The sequence below is a fragment of the Phacochoerus africanus genome, chromosome 16, assembly GCF_016906955.1.
Source record: "Phacochoerus africanus isolate WHEZ1 chromosome 16, ROS_Pafr_v1, whole genome shotgun sequence".
NCBI lineage: Eukaryota > Metazoa > Chordata > Mammalia > Artiodactyla > Suidae > Phacochoerus > Phacochoerus africanus.
Genome location: NC_062559.1, coordinates 14,070,293 through 14,092,508, shown reverse-complemented (window position 1 = coordinate 14,092,508; position 22,216 = coordinate 14,070,293). Strand labels below are relative to the sequence as shown.

Genomic DNA, 22,216 nt, shown 5'->3' with positions numbered 1-22,216 from the left:
TTAAAAAAGAAAAGTGAGCGAATATATACAAAATACTTTCAATCTCTTCTGGGCCAACAGAGCAGCCGTGACAGTGTTTCTCCTGCTTCCTGAGTGTTCCTCCCACGTCTGGAGCCTGCTCCTGGCAGAGCCAAGCGTCCTGGTATCTGGGGAACACGGGCAACCACTCCATGTGGCTCACATTCTGGTCCCGGCAGCTGGACATGGCCGAGCCCCCTGGACGGTCTCTCCCTGAAGACTCCCCGCCCTGGCAGGGGGCTGGGAGTGGAGCATCCTGTCTTTCCATGTTGTCTGCCGGCCCCCTGCCCAGGGTAATATTGCTTCTGTGGGTGTCCCTCAGGACCAGTCCCCTCAGACTTTATGGGCCAGGAGGGTGGTCAGCTTGATCTTGCCGTCCATGGAGGCTGTGAGGCAGGTCCCGCAGTCCATGGCCGTGCTCCAGTCCACGGTGACCACAGGGGCTCGGTGGCCACCCAGGCTCAAACAGCTCTCCAGAACCTTCTCATCCCCGCTCAGCTGCGAGAGGACAGGGGAGAGAAGAGGCATCATCAGGCACGGCTCACGGCACATCCACCTGACCTACCTTCAGGTGGCCAAACTGCCTCGAGCCCAGGGGCTGCCACCCCAAGGTGCGGGCATGGCCAGGCACACAGGCCATCTGTCCAGAAAGTCTCAGGGCCACTGCGTGGCCTGGGAAACACTGCATCTTCCCAAGTGAAGTGGAAAACAAGTCCCTAATCTGACTGAAAGACAATTTTCTCTGCTGCCTCTAACTTGCTGTGGGCCATGCCTCCTGCTCTCGTGAGGGTGCTCCTTCCAGCACATCCACCGCTCCCGGCTTCCCCCAGGGAACGCCAGTGGCGGCGGGAGGCCGGCACACACCCAGGGCGGTGCCGGCAGGCCCTTGATCAGGGCACAAACAGGGCCCTCCTCTGTGCCACCAGCACCCGTCGTCCAGGACTCCAGGTATGAGGGGTCGGCAGGTAATAAGGAAGGAGAACCAGGAGCAAACTATCAAGTCAGGGACATGCGATGTCTCTGAGCAAGAGATAGGAAGTGCTCAGCCTTCACAGAAAAAAATGCCTTTCAAATCATAAGTTGTTTACAGATTTTTAAAGTGGCATCTGAAAGTTATTATATCCCTTAAGTATGGAGTTCCCGTCGTGACTCAGAGGAAACACATCTGACTAGCATCCATGAGGATGCAGGTTCGATCCCTGGCCTCTCCCAGTGGGTTAAGAATCCAGTGCTGCTGTGAGCTGTAGTGTAGATTGCAGACGTGGCTCGGATCCCACGTTGCTGTGACTGTGGTGTAGGCCAGCGGCTACAGCTCCGATTTGACCTCTAGCCTGGGAACTTCCATATGCTGCAGGTGCTGCCCTAAAAAGACTAAGATTAAAAAAATAAATAAAATAAATCCCTTAAGTAATTAGATCCCTTTACTGACATTTTAAAAATGATACAGAAGAAAATCTTGCAACCCATTAATTGGTTATAGAGCAAGTCTGAATGCAAACTATGTGAACTGATTGGGACAAATGACAAAAACGCCATGATTTAAAATAAAATAATAACATATGCACACAACACACATAATCATACAGACAGCAAAGTTCAGCCCACCTGAAACTCAACTAAATCTGTACATAATAAAATTAGGCTTGTAAACAGAAAGCTTTGTACAGTATCTCCCAGTAGCAATTGCCAGAAATCACGGAGCTTTATATGAAACCATCACATTGCACTCCTTAAATATGTACAATTTTTGTCACCTGTACCTCAACAAAGCTTATGAAAGATTTTAAAAGGTATGTTTCAATAAATAAAAATAAATTTTGCAACTAATTTTTAAGGGAAGAGCAAGAGCCACCCAAATCATCATCATGCGTGGAAAAGAGGGGCCTCAGTGACAGTAAACCAGGCTTCCCGGGGCCACGCTCAAGGTCAAGTGAGTCCAGGAGGCCCCTCACCTCCCACCTCAGCAACTCCCTCCTCCTCACCCACAGGGGGCCCTGCCGGCCCCCTTGTCCTCCCACTCCTCCTCCTCCTTCAAAGGCCTCGAATCCAGAGGCAGCCCCCGCTCCCCAGCTGTCCCAGAGGCCCTGGTCCCCCTTCCCAGCTTCCTTGCTCAGGACCCTCAGCTCTGCAGCGTCTTCACTGTTGGAGCTCGTGTCTCACTCTAGTCTGAGTTCGAGCCCCAGGAGAGAGGTGGGTCACACGTCCTGTCTCCTGTGTACACTGCTCCGTGCCGAGGCCACGCCCGTCCCCAGCTGCTGTCCAGAGCGCGGGCTGCCTGCTGATGGGTGAGCCAGGTGAGCGGCGCACGGAGCGCCCCCCCCCCCAAAAAACATCTCACTCCATGCCTCTCTCCACCTGTAGAACAAACGCTGCCACCAGGCCGGGAATTAACAGTGAGGCTAAGAGCTGTACTCCCATGGAACCACAACTATGTGCTTGGGCCATGATACAAATCCTCCTCACTCGACTGTTTCATGGCACCAGTAAAACGGGAGAGGTAGCTCATTTCACTCATTAAAAAAAAAAAAAAAGGTTCGTGAACCAGAGGAGCTGTGATTTGAGAATTAAAATAAGCAGATACATGGAGGGACAAGGCAGAGTGGCCCACTGACATCCCAGGAGACTAATCACGCCCCCAGATTTCTGCCCCAGCCGTGGACTGAAACGTCCCCCGCCCATAGGACTTCCCATGACGCAGTAAGTCTATATCAGGTTAGGGTAATGGGGACACTCACCTGTCTGGCGGCGTCCCCCTCAACCCAACCCACAGCCCTTCCCCCAGTGGATGTGTTTTGTAATTGGTATCGTTCCTGAGGAAGGGAGGCAGCAACGGGGCAGAGTCTGGTTGAAGGACAGCGATGGAGGAGCAGAGCGCCCCAGCAGGTCGCACCCGTCCCCACTCCCACCTGCCGCCAGGAGGCCGCGGCACTGTCGCCATCGGGTCAGAGGCTTCTCCACGGCCACTGGGCTGGGACAGGAGGCCCGAGCTCAGGCCTCCGGGGAGGACCCTCCCTGCCGCCCCCACACCCCCAGGCACCTTGTAGATGACGCCTCCCGTGGCAGAACACGTCAGCATGTAATTTCCTTCCGAGTCAAAAGCGAAGAGTCGCCCCCGGGGGACCTGAACCTGCTTGTAGCCGCTGTACCCGGACAGCACAAAGGGGCCCGTGGCGTCGGCGGGGAGGCTGTACTCAGACACCTTCAGGCCCTTGTGGATGTTCCACTGGATGAACTGCAAGCACAGAGCACAGGCGCGCAGCGCTCTCAGCGGGGCCGCCAGGGCCCAAGTCCGGGCCGGGCGGTGCGGGGAGCCAGGGTGGCCCCGGGGAAGAGGGGTGGCCCACAGGCCTCAGAGGAGGGAGTGGGGTGAGTGCTCCAGTCCCAACTCTTCCCAGCACAGTTTAAACATTCAAGGGACGAAAACCTAGACAAAGAGCCCCGTCACATCAAAACCTGACCTTGCTCTCTGGCCCAACTCCAGGAGAGGAAAGCGGGGGCCGCAGCCTTCGCTGGGATTCCCGTCTCGCCTGCAGGGGCCATGCTCCAGTGATTGTTATTATTACTGCTGTTTTTGTTATTGTTGATATGATCATTAGGGTTGGAAACCCATTAGATTTTTCTTAAAAACAGAACAAATTCCAAACATACTTCCGGTTTCTCAGCAGTGCCATCAATTGAACACGAGCAATGGAGTGCGAGCTGAGCTTCATGTACAGCAGTGTATATAGCCATTCCTCAGATAAACAGCAAGTCAAGCTTTGATTTAAAAATCTGTCCTCGGGAGTTCCCATCGTGGCACAGTAGAAACAAATCTGACTAGAAACCATGAGGTTGCAGGTTCGATCCCTGGCCTTGTTCAGTGGGCTAAGGATCCGGCGTTGCTGTGAGCTATGGTGTAGGTCACAGACGCGTTGCCGTGGCTCTGGCGTCAGCCAGCAGCTACAGCTCCGGTTCGACCTCTAGCCTGAGAACCTCCCTATGCCCCAGGTACGGCCCTAAAAACACAAAAAGACAAAAAAATTAAAAAATTAAAATCCCTCCTCGTAGTTTTCAAATGACGAATTCATTTTGTCATGACTGTCTCGAGTGGATAATAAGGGTGGAGAGCCTCAATCCCAAAGGCAAAGGAGGCTGTCCAGGAAGAGCAAGTCTGCCTCTGCCTGCCCTAACCCCCTTTCCAAGGAGCCTAATGAATCCTTCCAGAGAGAAGCTAAAAGGAGCACTTATTTTTACTTTTCTCCCAGCTTCCCTCTTACCTGCCTGTCTGTCTTTCCTTCCTCCCTCCTTCCCTCTTTCTCCCTCTCTCTCTCTTTCCTTTTTAGGGCTGTACTGGCAGCATACAAAGGTTCCCAGGCTAGGGGTTGAATCAGAACTATAGCCACTGGCCTACACCACAGCCACAGCAACACCACATCCAAGCCACGTCTGCGACCTACTCCATAGCTCACGGCAACGCTGGATCCTTAACCCACTGAGCAAGGCCAGGGAATGAACCTGCGTCCTCACGAGTGCTAGTCAGATTCCTATCTGCTGAGCAATAATGGGAACTCCCCCTTTTACATTTCTTGGCTGCTCAGGCCTATGTGCCCTGCCTCTGCAAGGCTGTCCCCTGCACCCCCGACCCCAGCCAACTCTACACATCTAAGCTGTAACCACCCAATGACCAAGCTCACTGAAGTCCAACTTGGCCCCATCAAGGGTCCCACTGAGTGGGTGGGTCAGTGAGATGAGTGATTTTGGCTCCAACCAGGAGGAAGGATGTGGGTCCTCCCCTTTCATAAGAACAGCCAACTCCCACTGGCTTATTTAAACCTCAGGAGAACCTATGAGCCCGGTTACTATTCTCATCCCTGTGGTACAGGTGACAAAGCTGAGGTCACAGGGCTACAGTAAAAGGTGCCATGGGCATCGGGTCCCAGCCCACCGTGCGAGTCCAATGCTCCCTAGGATCCCAGGTCCCTGAGCCAGGGGAAGGAGCTTCCCGCCCTAAATCGCTCCCACCTACCTTCCCGTCCTCGCCGATGCTGTAGACGGTGTTCTCGTCGTAGCTGAACTCCACGGAGTACACCTCCCCGCAGTGGGCCTTCCAGCTCATAGCGCACTCGTGCTGCTGCATATCTGCGGGGAGGAGACGCCGCTGGGATTCCCGCCCGGGCTCGGGGGAGGCATCTGCCCATGGCCGGAGGCGCCCCTCACCCTCTGCCTGGTAGGCGGGAGCGGCTCTGGAGGCCTCCTGGACCCAAGCGAGTCACAGAGCTGACCCCTGCTGCAGAGCGGTCGCTGCGCGTTCCCCTCCTCTGCGCCTAGTCTTCCATGAACCTGCCCTAAATGGCAGCTTCTTTCTCTGGGTCAGAAGGGGGGGTCGGGAATCCCCGGGTGGAGCCGGAGCTCATCTGGGGACCCTAGGAGGACACATGCATCCTTCCTGGGGGGGGGGGGGGGGGAACCTCCGTAACAGGGTGCCCTGGACAGATGTTCAGGATACAGTCCCCAGTGCCTCCGGGCTCCAGGGCCAGGCCTGGTGCCGGGACAGCTTGCACACACGCTGTGCCTATGCTCTCACAGGGACAGTGAAGCAGCCGCACCAAGAGGACAGGGGCGGCGTTACACTCACACGTCCTCCTGGATCTCACTCGGGCCATGAGGACTGAGCTCCGGCAGCTCAAGACGGAAGGGCTGCTCAGCTCCACCCCTCCCGCGTCCACTGACCCCGACCACAGGCCAGGCGACTATGGGGGTCCGGGAAACAGCAGGCTCCGACCAAAGTTACTTCCACCAAGCATCCTGAACTAGGGTCTTGCCACAGTCTCTACTGCAGGTGGCAAAAGCCCACCCCTCCTCCCGGGACCCCTGAGCAGGGGACCGGGACCGTCGAGCCCACTTGCTCACCGAACAGCCGAATGACGCCATCGGCCGCCCCCGTGACCAGCAGGTTTCCATTGTGATTGAAGGCTGTGCAGTTGATGGCAATGGGCTCCGGATCCAGGGAGAACTGGAGCTAGAGAAAGACCGACGAAACGTAAAAATGTAAACCAATGATAAACCAAGTTTCAAGGCAGGTTCTGCCTGGAAGGCGGAAGGACACCAAGCCCGGGGAGCGCACAGCAGCGCAGAAGTAGCAGCAGTAATTTCCCACTGTTCAACTGTGAAGGCGTGTAAGGGTGTGAAGGCGTGTAAGGGCTCATTTTCTGGCTCTTCTCATTATTCCACACCTTCTTTTCTAGGTACTCGATATTTAATTAAAAACTGGAAAATCATAAGTAAACCTAAAATTACAAATCATGCTGAGTCTCTTAAGCAGAAAATAACCAGATTAAAAAGGACCTAACCAGACCGGCTCGTGGAGCTGCTGGAGGACGGATGTCTGCCAGATGGAGTGGGCTAAGAACCCTCTCGAGCGGGATAGAGCGTGCAGGAAGGGCGTGTGGCTGCCGGATGAGGCGGCAGGGAGCACCAGGAGACTGAAGCAGAGAGGGGCAGACCGGGCAGGGCTTGGGCATGTGGATGGGAATCCGGGAGGAGCGCAACGCGCTATGGTGTCTGCGCATCACCCCCGACACCCGCCCCGCATCAGTGGGGAGGAGGGGTGGGTGGCGCCACGGTGGGACGTCCTGCAGCTGCACACCCGAGGGCTGCTAGAGGTTGTGTCCCCGGAAATGCAGAGAAGTGGTCAGACTGGAAACAGGTTTTGGAGGAACACGGACAACGTCTGCTCAGGGCTGACTGTGCAGGGAGAGAAGGGCAGCTCCAGAAAGTCTCCAGGTTTCCAAGTGGGATGCAACTGCCAAGATGAGGAAGCTAGAGAGGAAGCACCACCTGGCAGGGTGGCCAGGATCCACGGTGGTCCCGACCAGCTGGAGGGACCTGCGAGCCAGTGATTGGGAACAGACACCCTTTCTACAGGCAGGCATGGAAGGGTACAAGGGGACACCCGGGACAGAGCCACCTACAACCTAGAGACTCTTCAAGTGCCCGGTACCAGCAGGAAACAAGCTGCTCCACGTGAGGGCCACACCACTTCTGAACATCCGCTGAGTTTACCAGGAACACCATTGTCTTTTAAGCAGCTGAGTGTAAAGGGCATTTAAGTGCTCAGGATCCAGGACCAGAGCTGTGAGCATCAGTTACTGCTCTGGGTGGGAACTCGGCCTCCGCTCCTGGGGAAAGGTGAGCCACTGGCCCATGGCAGTTACTTCTTAAGAATATGCCTGAGGGAGTTCTCACTGTGGCATCTCTAGAGCACCAAGGACGCAGGTTTGATCCCCAGCACAGTGGGTTAAAGGATCTGGCATTCAGGGTTCCCATCGTAGCACAGCAGAAAGGAATCTGACTAGGAGGACGAAGGTTCGATCCCTGGCCTTGCTCAGTGGGTTAAGGATCTGGCATTGCCATGAGCTATGGTTGCAAAACGCGACTCAGATCCTGCATTGCTGTGGCTGTGGTGTAGGCCAGCAGCTACAGCTCTGATTCAGTTCCTAGGCTGGGAACCTCCATAGGCCATGGTTGTGGCCCTGAAAAAGACAGACAGACAGACAGAAAAAAGAAAGAAAAAACAAGGATCTGGCGCTGCCACAGCTATGGCGGAGTTCGCACCTGCAGCTCAAGGTCTGATCCCTAGCCTGGGAACTATGCCTATGCCATGGGGCAGTCGTAAAAGAAAAAAAGAACACGTGTGTATCCTCAACTGCTTCTAGCTGCTGCGTAATGTTTTGTTTTTGTTTTTTATAGTAGGTCTTGGTTATTATATATATTAGTGTGTATCTGTTAATCCTTTTTTTAAATTGCTATTCTCCTCAATACAATTTTTTTTTCTACTGTATAGCATGGTGACCCAGTTACACATACATGTATACATTCTTTTTTCTCCCATTATTATGCTCCATCATAAGTGACTAGACATAGTTTTCAGTGCTACACAGCAGGATCTCATTGCTAATCCATTCTGAAAGCAAGAGTTTGCCTTAACCCCAAGCTCCCAGTCCATCCCACTTCCTCCCGCTGCTGCTGTAATTTGTATGCAGTTCTAAGCTAAGAGGGAGTCAGGAGACTCTAGTCATTTCTTGAGAAATAGCCTCCCTGAATGCTTAATACTAAGTGAAAGAAGCCAATCCAAAAGGCTCTCTGATTCCAACCACATGAAATTCTGGAAAAAGCAAAATTATGGAGATAGCATAGAGACTCACAGTTGTCAAGAAAATAAACTTGAAATGGCTTAAGACTTAAACATAAGACAAGACATCATCAAACTCCTAGAAGAGAACACAGGCAAAACATTCTCTGACATCAATCATACAAATGTTTTCTTAGGTCAGTCTCCCAAGGCAACAGAAATAAAACAAAAATAACCAAGGGACCTAATCAAACTGACAAGCTTTTGCACAGCAAAGGAAACTGTAAAAAAAATAAAAATAAAAAGACAACCTATGGAATGAGAGAAATTAGTTTTCTCTCAGAATGGCTGTTAACAATAAGTCAACAAATCACAAATGCTGGAGAGGGTGTGGAGAAAAGTGTACCCACCTTCACTGTTGGTGGGAATGTAAATTGGTACAACCACTATGAAGATACCTCAGAAAACTAAATATAGAGCTACCATATGATCCAGCAATCCCACTCCTGGGCATATATCCAGACAAAACTTTCATTGAAAAAGATACATGCACCCCTATGTTCAATGCAGTGCTATTCACAATAGCCAAGACATGGAAACAAGCTAAATGTCCATCGACAGATGAATGGATTAAGAAGACGTGGTATATACACGCAATGGAATACTACTCACCCAGAAAAAAAAAAACCAAAATAATGCCACTTGCAGCAACATGGATGGAACTATAATGGTGGGTACATGTCATTACACATTTGTCCGAACCCAGAGAATGTAGAACACTAAGACTGGACCCTAAGCTATGGACTTGGGTGATTATGACGTGTCACTGCAGGTACATCAGTCATAACCAATGTCCCACTCTGAGTGGATGCAGATGGCGGGGGAGGCTGTGTGCGTGTGTGGGAATATGGGGAAATCTCTGTACCTTCCTCTCAATTTTACTGTGAGCCTAAAGCTCCTCAAAAAATTATCTAAATATTAAAAAACAAATTAAAAATTTTAAATATTTAAATAGGCCAAAAGGCCAGGCCCACTAGGAGGTTCCATGAATTTTAAGTTTGTGGCATGATTCTGAACAACTTTAATCACTGAACAATCTGCCCAAATGGAGTATTACTACTTTCTAACACACTTAAGCTTTGAAATTTCCTCACACATCAAGCTGGAAGGAGCCCAAAGCAAAGAGGGAAGAGCTCTCAGAAACAGAGGGCAGTGTGAGCTGCACGCCCCCTACCCCCCCCACACCACCCCAAGAGTGTGACCAGCCCCAGGAGACCACGGGGCAGGCTCGCACCTGCTGCTTCATGGTTTTCGTGTCCCACAGCAGCAGCTTCCCAGGAACCTGATTAGTGCCCTTGCTGCCGATGTCTGGGGCTGACAAGTCCATCTGGGCGGTGAGGCTCGGAGCTGCAGCTGAACAGACGAAAGAGGCCCCGCTGGGGCTACATGCGAGAGACAGGATCCTGCAACGCATGTGGCGCTGGGTCAGCACTCCGGCCACCCACAGTGGAGGGAGAAGCTGGGCTCCAAGGCTCTGCCAAGGCCAAGGCCGAGACCGACCCTGCCCCCACCCCAGCACAGTGGTCGGGGGAGCGGCCTCCAGCTCACCGGGGCATGTCGTCATTGATGTTGATCACACAGAGGTTCTTCTTGGCTTCCGTGTCATAGAGGCGCACCGTGCCCATCCCGCTGCCCAGCAGGAGCTGGAATGACAAGGGGCAGGAGCAAAGGACAGCGTGCGGTCAGGCCTGCTCAGGGAGGCCCAACCGGGGGCGAGGCCCACCCCTGTGAGGTCCAGGCAGGCTGCAAGGGTGAGGCCTGCCTCCACTTTTCCAGCTAGTTCAGGGGAAATCCAGCTAAAATAGACCTCGATTAAAAATTAAAAGTCATCAAAGGTGACCTTGAACAGAAGCAAAACCACAAAAGCAATCTGTGGCATAGGGGAGGTATCGCCTCAGGCAGAGCTGGAAATAAGACCCCGATGCCCTCCCCTCCCCAGCCGCCAGTTTAAAGCCCAGCTGTACAGTCCCGCCCTCTGGCTCCTGATCTGCCACTACCACCTCTCTGGACCCTGGCCCTGGCTTGTCACCAGACTGGGTGACAGCTCCATTTGCCTGTTCTGGGGGCAGCTCTGACTCTCAGACATTAAAGGACTCCAGATAAAAATAGAGGAGGCAGAATTCCCACTGTGGCACAGCAGAAGCAATCCAACTAGGAACCATGAGGTCAAGGGTTCAATCCCTGGCCTCGGTCAGTGGGCTGGTGATCCAGTGTTGCTGTGAGCTGTGGTGTAGGTCACAGATGTGGCTCCGTTGATGTGGCTGTGGGAATAGGACAGCAGCTATAGCTCCCATTCGACTCCTAGCCTGGGAACCTCCTATGCTGCTAGTGCAGCCCTAAAAAAAAAAAAAAAAAAGCCAAAAAATAATAAAAAAAAAAAATAGAGGAGGCTATCCCGCCTTCAGGAATTTGTGAGTCATTTGGTGAAAACTTCAAAGACAGTAACAAGATCCACCAGAAAAAAGCACCAGAAACAGGCCTGAGGGTGTCCCCCAGGAACCTTACCTAGAATTCGGTCTCAACATTCACTCAGCAAATTGACACTGATAAGCCTCGAGATCCTAGTACATGAGGATAATTCCTGCGGTTGCCAACAATTTAAAAAAAAAGGTTTGCTCCTTGGGCTGCCAAGGTGACCCCCTCCAAAATGGAAAGAAGTCGGGGGGGGGGAGAGATAAATTAACTTTATGTCCGTAATTCCAAATTCTATCTCCAGTATTGAAGTCCAGAGGAAAAAGCACACAGTGCTAAGCCCACTGTGTGAGGCCTGTGGGAACCACAGAATAGGACACGCTGCCTCCAGCCTGGTGAGGAGGGGTCTGAGCAGGAGGAGGGAGCAGCTGAAAACTGGGAGGAAGCCAGCCTCGCCCTGGGAGACCAAAGGGAGCCAGACGGGCACACGCAGGAGGAAGGCCTCCACCACCTGACAGGATGCAATCTAGTTCCACTGCGATCTAATTCCAGTGCTTGTTACTGCGGTAACCTCCAGACAGGAGCAGGCACGGACAGTCCTGGACACGTGTGCTCCCTGAATTCCCAGTAAGAGCGAGAAGGGAGGGTCTGGCTTGGTCACCTCGTCCAAGCCCGTGGTGTTGGTGCCAACGGGGAGAGCCCCGGAGAGTTCTTCACGGAGACAGCAGGGCCAGCCACGAGGCAAGGGAACTCACCAGCCTGTCCCGCTTGGTGGCCCACTCTAAAGAAAGCAGCGGCGACTTGGAAATGGAAGATGCCTTGGTCTGCATGATGGGGTTGAAGGACCACACTTTAATGACCCCGTCGACATCCAAGCTGGCGACCCTCCTCCCGGAGCAGTCCACTCTAAGATGAGGAGAAGAGGGACGCTGTTAGCATCCTTGCTTCAGTCCACCATCCTCTTCAGCTGATGCCACAAGACTGCTTTTCTGACTTGCCTACTGTTTTATAAAATAATCCCCAAATGCCTATACTACAAGGATGGGCACGGGCTATTTCTATAAACATTCATTCATCTGCCTGAGAACTAGAAGCACCGGTTGTTGGGTGCAGAGCCCTTGTGGGCAAGATGCACATGGCCCCGCCCTGGGCATGCGCAGTCTCTGGAGACTAAGCGCCTCCTCCATCACGGCTCCGGAGCCCATCACGGCCATCAGAGCAAGGGGTCACCTCGCCTCGGGCTTTACACTCCGTGAGGATCAGAAGGAGCGTAGAGGGTGACTGGGCGAACCACGGCTCTCAGCAGGACCCCCGATGGCAGCTGCCCGGCCCTCCTCTGACAGTTCAGGGGTAACTCAGTCTCACCCCACGGGACCTTTCCACCCCCCGCATCCGTTCTCCCCCACTGTCCAGCCTGCCACACCTCCCTGGGGGGCCAGCCCCCATCAGCATCTCCCTGAGGGCCCTGGCCCTGAGCCCACCTGCAGTGCATGATGGAGGAGTGGTGCTCCCCGTACTCCTCCTGCCCCAGCACGATGAACGGCTGCTCGGGGCGGACACCCCCACCCTCGGGGCCTGCCGTGGGGACCCGAGTCAGCGACTCCAGCGCCTCCATGTGGGGCTCCGGGCAGGGCTCTACTTCTGGGCCACCAGCTTCAGGCTTCTTCTCCGCACACTGTGCCAAGCAAAGCGGGGACCAGTCAGCTGGGAGGGGTCTGCGGGATGTGGAGGACGCCACGGCCCTGGGGGAGGATCTCGGCAGTCTCGGGGTCTCGCAGAAGAGCTCTGAACTGCGAAAGCAGCACCCCGCTGGCCCTGGCAGAGGCAGTGCCTGCTCCTGCAAGGCCCGTCAATGCCCCTTCCTACAGACCCAGCTGAGGGCAGGTGGCTGCAGGCTCCTGGTCACAGCTGATTGGAAGCAGGACACCCACCACCTTGACAGACCAGGCCAATGATGACAAGAATCTGTTAGTGGTGCCCACGGCCTGCCAGGCACTGTGTGAGCACAACGGACTGTCTCATTTAATCTCCCCTAAATCTCCTGTGACCCTATTATTAACTGTTTTACAGCTGTGCAAGCTAAGACTGAAAGTTGAAGTTAAATAACTTGCCTAAGGTCAAGGGCTGGCCCCAGGGTAGGACATGGATTCAGGGGCAGGTCAAGTCGGAGGTAAGCCTGGCCCTTCACCAGTACGCTGCCATGCTACCCCCACCCCCCACCCCCGGGGAAGGGGTACCAAGAGATGGGGCCACTGGCCAGGCACAAAGATAGACGCATGGACGGCAGCGGAGCCAGAGCACCACGGGCACCAGCAGCCCACACCCTGCTGCCCAAAAGGTGGGCTGCAGCTGCCATCTCAGCCACCAAGGTCACAACCTGCTCACCCAGACATAACCCAGGCCTGGGGGCATCAGTCAGGGTGCCCTCTACCACCCCCTGGCTCCTGAGGCTCCTCTAAATGCTCATCCCAGAAAGAGTAGCTCTACAGCAAATAAATAAATAAATAAAAATAATAAAAAAATAACAGAGGAACAAAGACTTCTGAGCTCAGAAAGGTGCTTAACGGGAGTGGCTGAGCTCAGGTGTTCCTTTCATCCTACAGCAAAGAATAGAAAAGATTTGAGATTGAAACCTTAATACTCTGAATCATTTTTGGCTGCTAACACCAAAAATGCCTTTAGGCAAATAGTCCCAATTGAGAGATAAATGGTCACTATGGTGACTTCTGCAGTAAATCCCTTGGGCTTTTGCCTTCAATCCCAAATATTTGACTAGAAGTAGAAGCAGCTCATACTGCCAGGAAGAGCAGACCCCAGCCCATATTCACTAGTGAGGGGAGTCCCTGAACTCAGCGTGTGGGCACCTGGCCCTCGGGACAGCGACTCCAGCAGGAGAAGGCAGGAGAAAGGGATGTTGTGATTGAGCAAGTCGGTGATGCTGGGTTAAACCAAGGCAAACAGGTCTCTCTCCCCCCGACTGTGAGGGCCTGTGACATGCTGACATGCCCCGTACACCGTTAACTACGCCAAGGACAGAGCATGCAAGAGGTCCCTAGCCAGTCATTCAGAGCCCACCTCTGGGAACATTTTCAGAGGCCAGCATCTTATGGGCCTTGTTTAGGTGAACACTACATCAGGAAGAGGGGCCGCTGGAGAGCCAGGTTGTTTTGGAACAAAACAACCAAAGTGCAAGTAATTAAACCTAGTTAGGCAAAACCACACTCTACACAGCGGAAGAAATCAAGAGAGCTAAGAGCTGGCCCCGCACCCACCCCCCTTTTTCCACGGCCCCCCACCATGTAGTTCGTGCTTGTCCCCATAGGTGTTCCTGAGAGGCCGAGGCCAAGCCGTACCTGCAACGTCATGGAGAGGAGCTCCTTCCGCTCCTTGCCGTGGTCCTGCAGGCGCCGCTGCCGGTGCTGAGACCAGCCGGACTCCCCAGCGGCCAGCCCGCTGAAGGGGCTCTTCCCATCCTTGGGTGCGCTCGCTGGCTCCCTGCCCTTGGTGGCCTGGAGGGCAAGACATCAGGCTGTGAAAAGCCTCTTCCCACCTGTGCCCAGGCTGGGACGCCGGAGCCAGGAAGTGGCCTCTACCCTTACTCAAGGGAAGGTCCCTCCCTGGCCATGCTGAGCGGGTAGTTAAAATGTTCCCATCTCAGCCCATGAGCAAAGTCAAGGGTGAAATATAAGCAGCTGGACCTCCTCCTTCCTGATCCTCCCTCCCCATCCTGGAGGCTAAGTCCCCAGCTCTCCTCCACCTGCCACATCGCCACCTGCAGGCGGATATGCATAGACCTTCCTTGATCTCATCAGAACAACCAACTTGCATTTATTTAGTTTAGTTAGCACTTATTAGGCGATGATTATGAGGCAGATCAGGCCTTATGCTGGGTATTACGAACATTTACAAGCAACTACATGTTTGGGTGATACAGAAAAAAATTTATACAAAATACAGTCCCCCCTTCGGAGAGAAAAAGGAAGACAATACCCTCTCCTGTTTTGGGCCAAGTGCATGACTAAGCCAGCCAATATTAACAAGTATGGAGGTATTTGGAAATGATTACTAGGCAACCAGGGAGGATTAACAGAAACTGTTGGGAACTCAAGGACTTCTGAGCAAGATAAACTGGACAGGAGAGAAACTGGCATCTCTGGCTCCTTTTCATAGGCAGAGAGAGTCAGCCAAGGTTACAGGAACTGAGTAAGCCCCACCCCACCCTGAGGCTGAAGGTTCCTAATCAAGAGTTTTTTAAAAAGGAGCAGCCACGGACTTCCTGATATGGTGCAACAAGATTGGAGGCATCTTGGGAGCACTAAGACACAGGTTCCATTCCCAGCCTGCAACAGTGAGTTAGGGATCCAGCGTTGGTGTGACTTAGGTTGCAACTGTGGCTTAGACCTGATCCCTGGCCTGAGAACTACATATGTGGCGGGGTAGCCAAAAAAAAAAAGGGGGGAGCTGCCACCTCATTGCTTTTCCAGATGATCTGGCTGGGATCTCTTTTCTGACCTTATTCCCACAAATTGTATTCCCACAATTATACCCCACCTTCTTCCCTCCCCCACCCCACTCTGAGCAAAGAGATACAGATGCAGACAACCACTCAGGTTTGAGACCAGTTTCTCAAGTCATCTGTTCAAAGACCTAAGTAAAGAGAATAAACTCAACTAAAGTCTATGTGTGGCTTTCTAGTTCTTCAACCTGTTATTTTTTTTATGTTAACACGAAGCAACTTAAAATGATTACCAGAGATTCCGTGGGACCCCGGAGTCATATGACCAGTTAAGAAAAGGAAGTTTTAAAGGCTATTAATTTACCTGGCACCTTACTGTGGCTGACTTACACAGTACTGGTCATTTTTGTTCCTCTGACTGAGGCGACCTCCAAGGGTATCTACTTGTGCTTGTAAGAGATGTTTCTTTTGGAGAGAGTATTTGATTCTCTGAATTCTGACTTATTTGAGGGAAAAGTAAAGTTCTTAGTCAAGATAAAAAAAGATAACCTAAGACGGAAAACCAATAACAATAACAATATCAATTACTCCTTGAGTGTTCACCATACACAAAGCCGCAAGGCACTATGCTAAGAACCTTGCAAACATTCCCTTAAAGAAGAGGCATTATTTTAACATGGGGAGTAGAGGCATAGTGAGGTTAAGTTACTCGCTCTACACAGGGAGAACTCGACAGATTTAGAATTCACACCCAGATCTGACAGTGGTTTAACTTTCTGAGACGCCTGAGAAAGCAAAACCATGATGGGAGCACATGGAAGAAAGTGACACTGAATAGAAAATATAAGAAAAAAATGTCACAATGCTGGAGCTAAATAACAACCAATGTAAGGCCCTTCTCTCCATGCTTCTAGCCATTCTTTCTTTTCTTTTTTTTTTTAGTGCCCCAACCACAGCATATGGAAGTTCCCAGGCTAGGGGTCAAATCAGAGCTGCAGCCACCAGCCTATACCACAGCCACAGCCACGCCAGATCCAAGCCACATCTGTGACCTACACCACGGCTCATGGCAATACCAGATCCTTAACCTACTGAACAAAGCCAGGGATCGAACCTGAGTCCTCATGGATGCTAGTCAGATTTGTTTCCACCGAGCCGCAACAGGAACTCCCTGGCCATTCTTGAGAAGTATCTCATGGTCCATGGGATAATGTACAGGTTCCGCAGTTTTAAAAGTGCAAGATGACTTCTCTTACTTTCCCAAAGGTCAGAGGTGGTCTTGAAGTAACCATGGTCTCTCACATAGACCCAAGAAGCAGGGGAGGAAGGCGGTTCACTCCCTAGGATGTGATCCAATGTGCCAACCTTCATTATACACACGAACTCCTCCCCGTATCTACTGATCCAGAGGGCAAACTGCTCAGACTGAAGAATTTCACAGAGGAGGCTATTCTTATATCAGACGAAAGAGACTTTAAGTCAAGACTCTAATAAGACAAGGCACTATATAATGATAACGGGGTCACTCCAACAAGAGGATAGAACATTTGTAAATATTTGTGCACCTGACATCAGACCACTTCATTATATAAAACAAATATTAACCAACCTGAAGGGAGAAATAGGCAGCAATGCCAATAATAGTAAAGGACCTCAATAACCGAATTTCACCAATGGATAGATCACCCAGACACAAAATCACTAGGCAAACATTGAGCTTAAAATGCACATTAGGCCACACGGGCTTTTACAGAACATTCCATCCAAAAGCAGCAGCATACCTTTCTTCTCAAGCACACATGGAACATTCTCCAGGATAGATCATATGTTACACCACAAAAACAAGTCAATACATTGAAGGAGACTGAAATCATATCAAGCATCACAATGGATGAAACAATTACAAGAAGAAAATTTAAAAATTCATAAATATGTGGCGATTAAACATCATGCTCCTGAACAACCAATGGGTCAAAGAAAAGAGAAATAAAAATCTTGAGACAAATAAAAGTTGAAACACAATATACTAAAACTGGGAGTTCCCATCATGGCTCAGCGGTTAACAAACCCGACTAGGATCCATGAGGATGCGGGTTCTACCCTGGCCTTGATCAGTGGGTTAAGGATCCAGTGTTGCTGTGGCTGTGGTGTAGGCTGGCAGCTATAGCTCCAATTTGACCCCTATCCTGGGAACCTCCATATGCTGCGAGTGTGGCCCTAAAAAGCAAAAACGGACAAACGAAAACAAAAAAAACCAATATGCTAAAACGTATGGGATTGCAGCAAAAGCAATTCTAAGAGGGAAGTCTATAATAATAAACACCTATATTAAGAAGAAAGAAAGGTGTAAACCAAACTTTACACCTCAAGGAACTAAAAAAATAAGAAGAAATGAAGCCCAAAGTTAGTAGAAGGAAGGAAATAATAATGAGCACAGTGGGAAATAATGAAATAGACACTAAAAAGACAGTATAAATGATCAATGAAACTACTGATCAATGAAGCCAATTTTCTGAAAAGTTAAACAAAATAGGCCTTCAGCTAGATTTACCAAGAAAAAAAGAAGAGGATTCAAATAAATAAAACTAGAAATGAAGAATTCCAAAACATATCTCCAAAAGCTCTAACATTTTGACATAAAAGACAAAAGAACTGGCAGCAGAGACCATGTTTTCTGGACCTCAAAGGTGACTCTGGGAACTCCACAGCTAGCTATGAAAATAGTGCTGAGAGTAAGAGGAAGATCAGTTTCCTGGGTTGATGGCTGTTTTCCAAAATAATGGGATCCTGGAGTTCCCCTACGGCACAGCAGGTTAAGGATCCAGTGTTGTCACTGCTGTGGTGGGGGTTGAATCCCCGGTCTAAGAACTTCCACATGCCAAAAAAAAAAAAGATAAACCTGAGAACATTCTTTAAAAAAAAAAAAAAAAGATAAACCTTAGAACATTCTTTAAAAAAAAAAAAGTAGGGAGTTCCTATGTGGCTCAGAAGTAACAAACCAGACTAGTACTCATAAGGACTCAGGTTCAATCCCTGGCCCCACTCAGTGGGTTAAGGATCCAGCATTGCCGTGAACTGTGGTGTAGGACACAGACGTGGCTTGGATTTGGTTGCTGTGGCGTAGGCTGGCGGCTACAGCTCCAATTCCACCCCCTAGCCTGGGAGCCTCCAAATGCCGTGGGTGTGGCCCTAAAAGACCAAAAAAAAAAAAAAAAAAAAAACAAGTGGGGTCCTGGCACGTGAGGAAGTCTCAAACTGCCTGGCACAACTGTGATTCAGGTTTGACAGTTTTATCAGCCTGACCAACAGATCTTTAAACTGTCTATCTGAGAAGGAAAGGGGAAAGAGCCTATTAAATACTTCATTCCCAGGGAGAGTAAACAGAACACAGGGTATGCCAATTTAAGGCCAAAGGTGGGGAAGGTTGCAGAGTGGGGACAGGCACTTGGTGGCACTCCTGTCTTTCCTTACTCACCTGCCACACTTGGTGAGTGGCATCTTTTCTTTTTCCAACACGCGGTGCTATGAATGCTCAATTTAACTTGTCCATACCAATGGAATACAGAGGCTTAGGATAGACTGAAAATTCCTGACACAAAAGCCACTTCCCCAGCAAGTACATTACAAATAAGAGGTACAAAAGCAGTGCTTCCCTCTCAAGTCAAGATGGCAAGGAAGTTGGCCAGTGTGTCATCAGGTTGGAGGCTGGACAGCAGTCCAAAATGAAAATTCAAATAGGCGTTTACATAAGGCACCGCAATAGCAAGTATCTTCATAATAACAGGGTAGTTTACGCCAAGAGAGGAATGGACCTAAACATGATCAGTCAGATCCTATTTAGAGCTTTTCCTTAAACTGCATCTAAGTTATTTACTAAAGAAGGGTAAACAACAAAAAAATAGTGTGCTAAAAGCTGATGAATTCAGCTGTTCACCGAACACCTAATTAAGCAGGTAAAGGTTAACCTGTGTCTAGCTACCAACGTTTGTAACTTAAGCAAATGTCCACTTGTGACACAGCCAGTAATTGAAAGTTTTATTTTAAGAGCAAACCTCATAAAAATCTTTTAACTATGGGGAGTTCCCATTGTGGCTCAGAGGTAATAAACCCAATTAGCATCCATGAGGATGCAGGTTTGATCCCTGGGCTCGCTCAGTGGGTTAAGGATCCCGAGTTGCCATGAGCTGTGGTCTAGGTCACAGACGTGGCTTGGATCCTGCATTGCTGTGGCTGTGGTGCAGGCCGGCAGCTACAGCTCTGATTCGACCTCTAGCCTGGAAACTTCCATATGCTGCACAAGAGGCCCTAAAAAGCAAAAAAAAAAAAAAACTCCACAAAACTTAACCATTGGATTTATATAACATTCCAAAGGCCCTGATTATACTGTCATATTCTATCTTAATCTACCTGTCTCCTACAGTTCGGAAGAGACATCTTAGCCTGTGCTTATCATTTGACCTTCTTGCTTCTCACTCCGGATAAGGATCTGAATTCATTTTCAAAGAACTGCATAGAGCTTGCCAGGCAGTCTTCCAAATGGGACGGAGAACAAGTTCCAGTAATTTGGCCTCACCTGAAGCAAAATAAAGTCATCCAGGGAGTTCCCATTGTGCTCAGTGGTAACGAACCCGACTAGTATCCATGAGGATGCAGGTTTGATTCCTGGCCTCACTCAGTGGGTTAAGGATCCAGCTTTGCATGACCTGTGGTGTAGGTCACAGATGTGGTTCGGATCCAGCATTGCTGCAGCTGTGGTATAGGCTGGCAGCTGAAGCTCCAATTCAACCCCTAACCTGGGAACCTCCATATGCCACCGGTGTGGTCCTAAAAAGACAAAAAAATAAAGTCACACAGAAGACAGGCCCTGGTCACAGAAATTACAGGGGGGAGAAATGAGGAGAAGGAGCTCCCTTTTCCCCATCCTGCTGAGATCCACGGAAACAGCCCCCAGGGCCATTCTTCCGCTGCTGTCTCCGGAGCTATGAGGTAATTGGCTACTAATAAGAGTTACAAATACAGATGTCGGTGGATGCCTTGCTTTCTTTACATTACTGCCAATTAGAGGTTATCTCTGTAATAACCATAATTCCCACTCGAAGTCCAAAGCTGACCGTGTGGGTGTGGAAGGAGGTGTGTTTTAACTGGAGGGGAGGCTACAGTCAAAATGCAGTGGACAGAACCCGCTGAGAAGGTGCCCCCAGGGGCCTATCAGAATGGAGAGCCCCAAAGGGCTTGGGAATTGTGGCTTTCCGGTTACTTCCACACGTTTTTAAAATTTCGCCTTCAGATTTGTATTGAAAGCAGGGACAGTGTGCATAGTAACCTGTGCACTTTTCCGGGATAATGAGAACAGTTACAGTGATTGACCACACGCGGGCAAAATGCTGATGCGACTGAAACTGACAATGCTTTATATAAATAACATTTTAAATAGGAAAGACTAATCACCTTATGCACTGCTTATTAATAATGCAGCTTATGCTGTTTTGTTTGCTTATTAGGAGTGAAAAAGAAGAGGGCACTCTGGAATGGGAGCAGTGAGGAAAACACTACCAGCTTAGTATATATTAACAAAGTCACGTGGCTTATTAAAAAACCGATGTCATTTTCTTTTGAGTTAAAAGCAATATATCATTAAAACAACAGGAAGTGATCATACAACTAACTGGATTTGTCCTGGCAAGAGAAGATCTTGAACTGTACATTCAAATGTGGCCATCAATTACAAGAGGAATTGAAAAATTGGCATGTCCCCCCAGAGGAAGAGAACCAGGATGGTGAGGGGTCTAGAAATCATTCCCTGTGGGTTAACAGTTGAGAAGAGAGGGGGGGAATGAGCAGAGAGTGCTTAGCATGGAAAAGATAGGAAGGGCTGTCCAAACCAGAAGCCTTATTCTACACAGCTCCGAGGCAAAACTATAATGATGAGTAAAAGTCACAGAAGTTTCAACTAAGTTTCAACACAGGCAAACACCCACATACGCAAGAGAATGTGTCCTCTACTCAATGGGGGGGTGGGTGGGGGTGGATGACCCTTAAGCTTCCTCCAACTCTAAAATTCTGTGATTTTCTTGAACCACAAATATAGTTATTTTTAGACCTGAAACATCATTGCTGAATCCAATAAATAAATCCAAAAAAAAGTGAGCTAACCACTGGATTTTTCAGATTGTAGACATCTATTGTCTTCATTCAGGAAATGGAAACAGGGCTCCCATGGCTCTGTTAACACTAGCTGGTGATGCAAACCTTGTTTGGATATATTTTAGAGGCAAGGCAAAGAATGTGTATTGTAAATTACACATTCGTAACCTTATCTCTTGAACATGAAGTGCACAAAAGTTTCCAATCCCATTTCACCCTCACCATAAGACACACAGTGCCTGAGCACATAAAGATAAGGCCAGGTGCTCCCATTGTGGCTCAGCAGGTTAAGAACCTGACATACTCTCTGTGAGGATACAGGCTCAATCCCTGGCCTCGCTCAGTGGGTTAAGGATCCAGCACTGTTACTAGCTGAGGCATAGATCACAGATGCAGCTCAGATCTGGTGTTGCTGTGGCTGTGGTATAAGCTGGCAGCTGCAACTCCGATTTGACTCCTAGCCCAGAAACTGCAACTTCGGCCATAAAAAGGAAAAGAAAAAGAAAAAGAAAAAGCCGTAGGCTTAAGCCCAAAGACCTTGTTTTCCATGTTTTAAATTAGTGCGACTGAATTCCAACATTTCATGCACATTTCAAGGGGCCTAGCACTCCAATCATCTACTATACTTAAAAAGTCTTGCACAGTGAAAGATTTGCAATGTAAACAGTACAACTTAGCCATATTCTATAAAACTGGAATTCCAATTTTCAGGTTTGAACTTCAAAAAAGAAAAAAAGAAAAACAGTTGTAGAATAACGGATTGTTTTTGACTGCCTCAAACCCCCTGGATGCTAAAACTGTAGTCATCTGCACTGCTGCCACTTGAGGTCTCAAAACAGACTCGGGAACCCAGTAGGGCCGGTTCCTTCCCAACTACGACAACTGCTACTAAAATGGATTGTCTGCTTACGATCTGCCAGGCACTGCCTACACCAAGGGCTCTCCTATCAGCTCAAATAATTCTCCCATTAGGGAGTGAAGGCTATTATCATCATCCCAAGCAAAGGAGGATGAGC

The 22,216-nt window shown here is 49.9% G+C and overlaps 1 protein-coding gene across 1 annotated transcript in view; it reads right to left on the bottom strand.

Annotated features, from left to right (window-relative positions):
- Positions 1–24: 24 nt before the first annotated feature.
- LOC125117312 (WD repeat-containing protein 91-like) overlaps positions 25–22,216 on the bottom strand; it is a 26,554-nt gene continuing 4,362 nt past the window's right edge. The window contains exons 4-13 of the mRNA XM_047763115.1: positions 16,313–16,481; positions 13,954–14,120; positions 12,082–12,275; positions 11,356–11,506; positions 9,737–9,831; positions 9,423–9,591; positions 5,908–6,016; positions 5,024–5,136; positions 3,056–3,250; positions 25–516 (exon numbers count right to left, since the gene is read on the bottom strand). Coding sequence (XP_047619071.1) covers positions 352–516; positions 3,056–3,250; positions 5,024–5,136; positions 5,908–6,016; positions 9,423–9,591; positions 9,737–9,831; positions 11,356–11,506; positions 12,082–12,275; positions 13,954–14,120; positions 16,313–16,481 — 1,527 coding nt within the window. The 3' untranslated portion in view covers positions 25–351. The remainder of the gene's footprint in view (positions 517–3,055; positions 3,251–5,023; positions 5,137–5,907; positions 6,017–9,422; positions 9,592–9,736; positions 9,832–11,355; positions 11,507–12,081; positions 12,276–13,953; positions 14,121–16,312; positions 16,482–22,216) is intronic.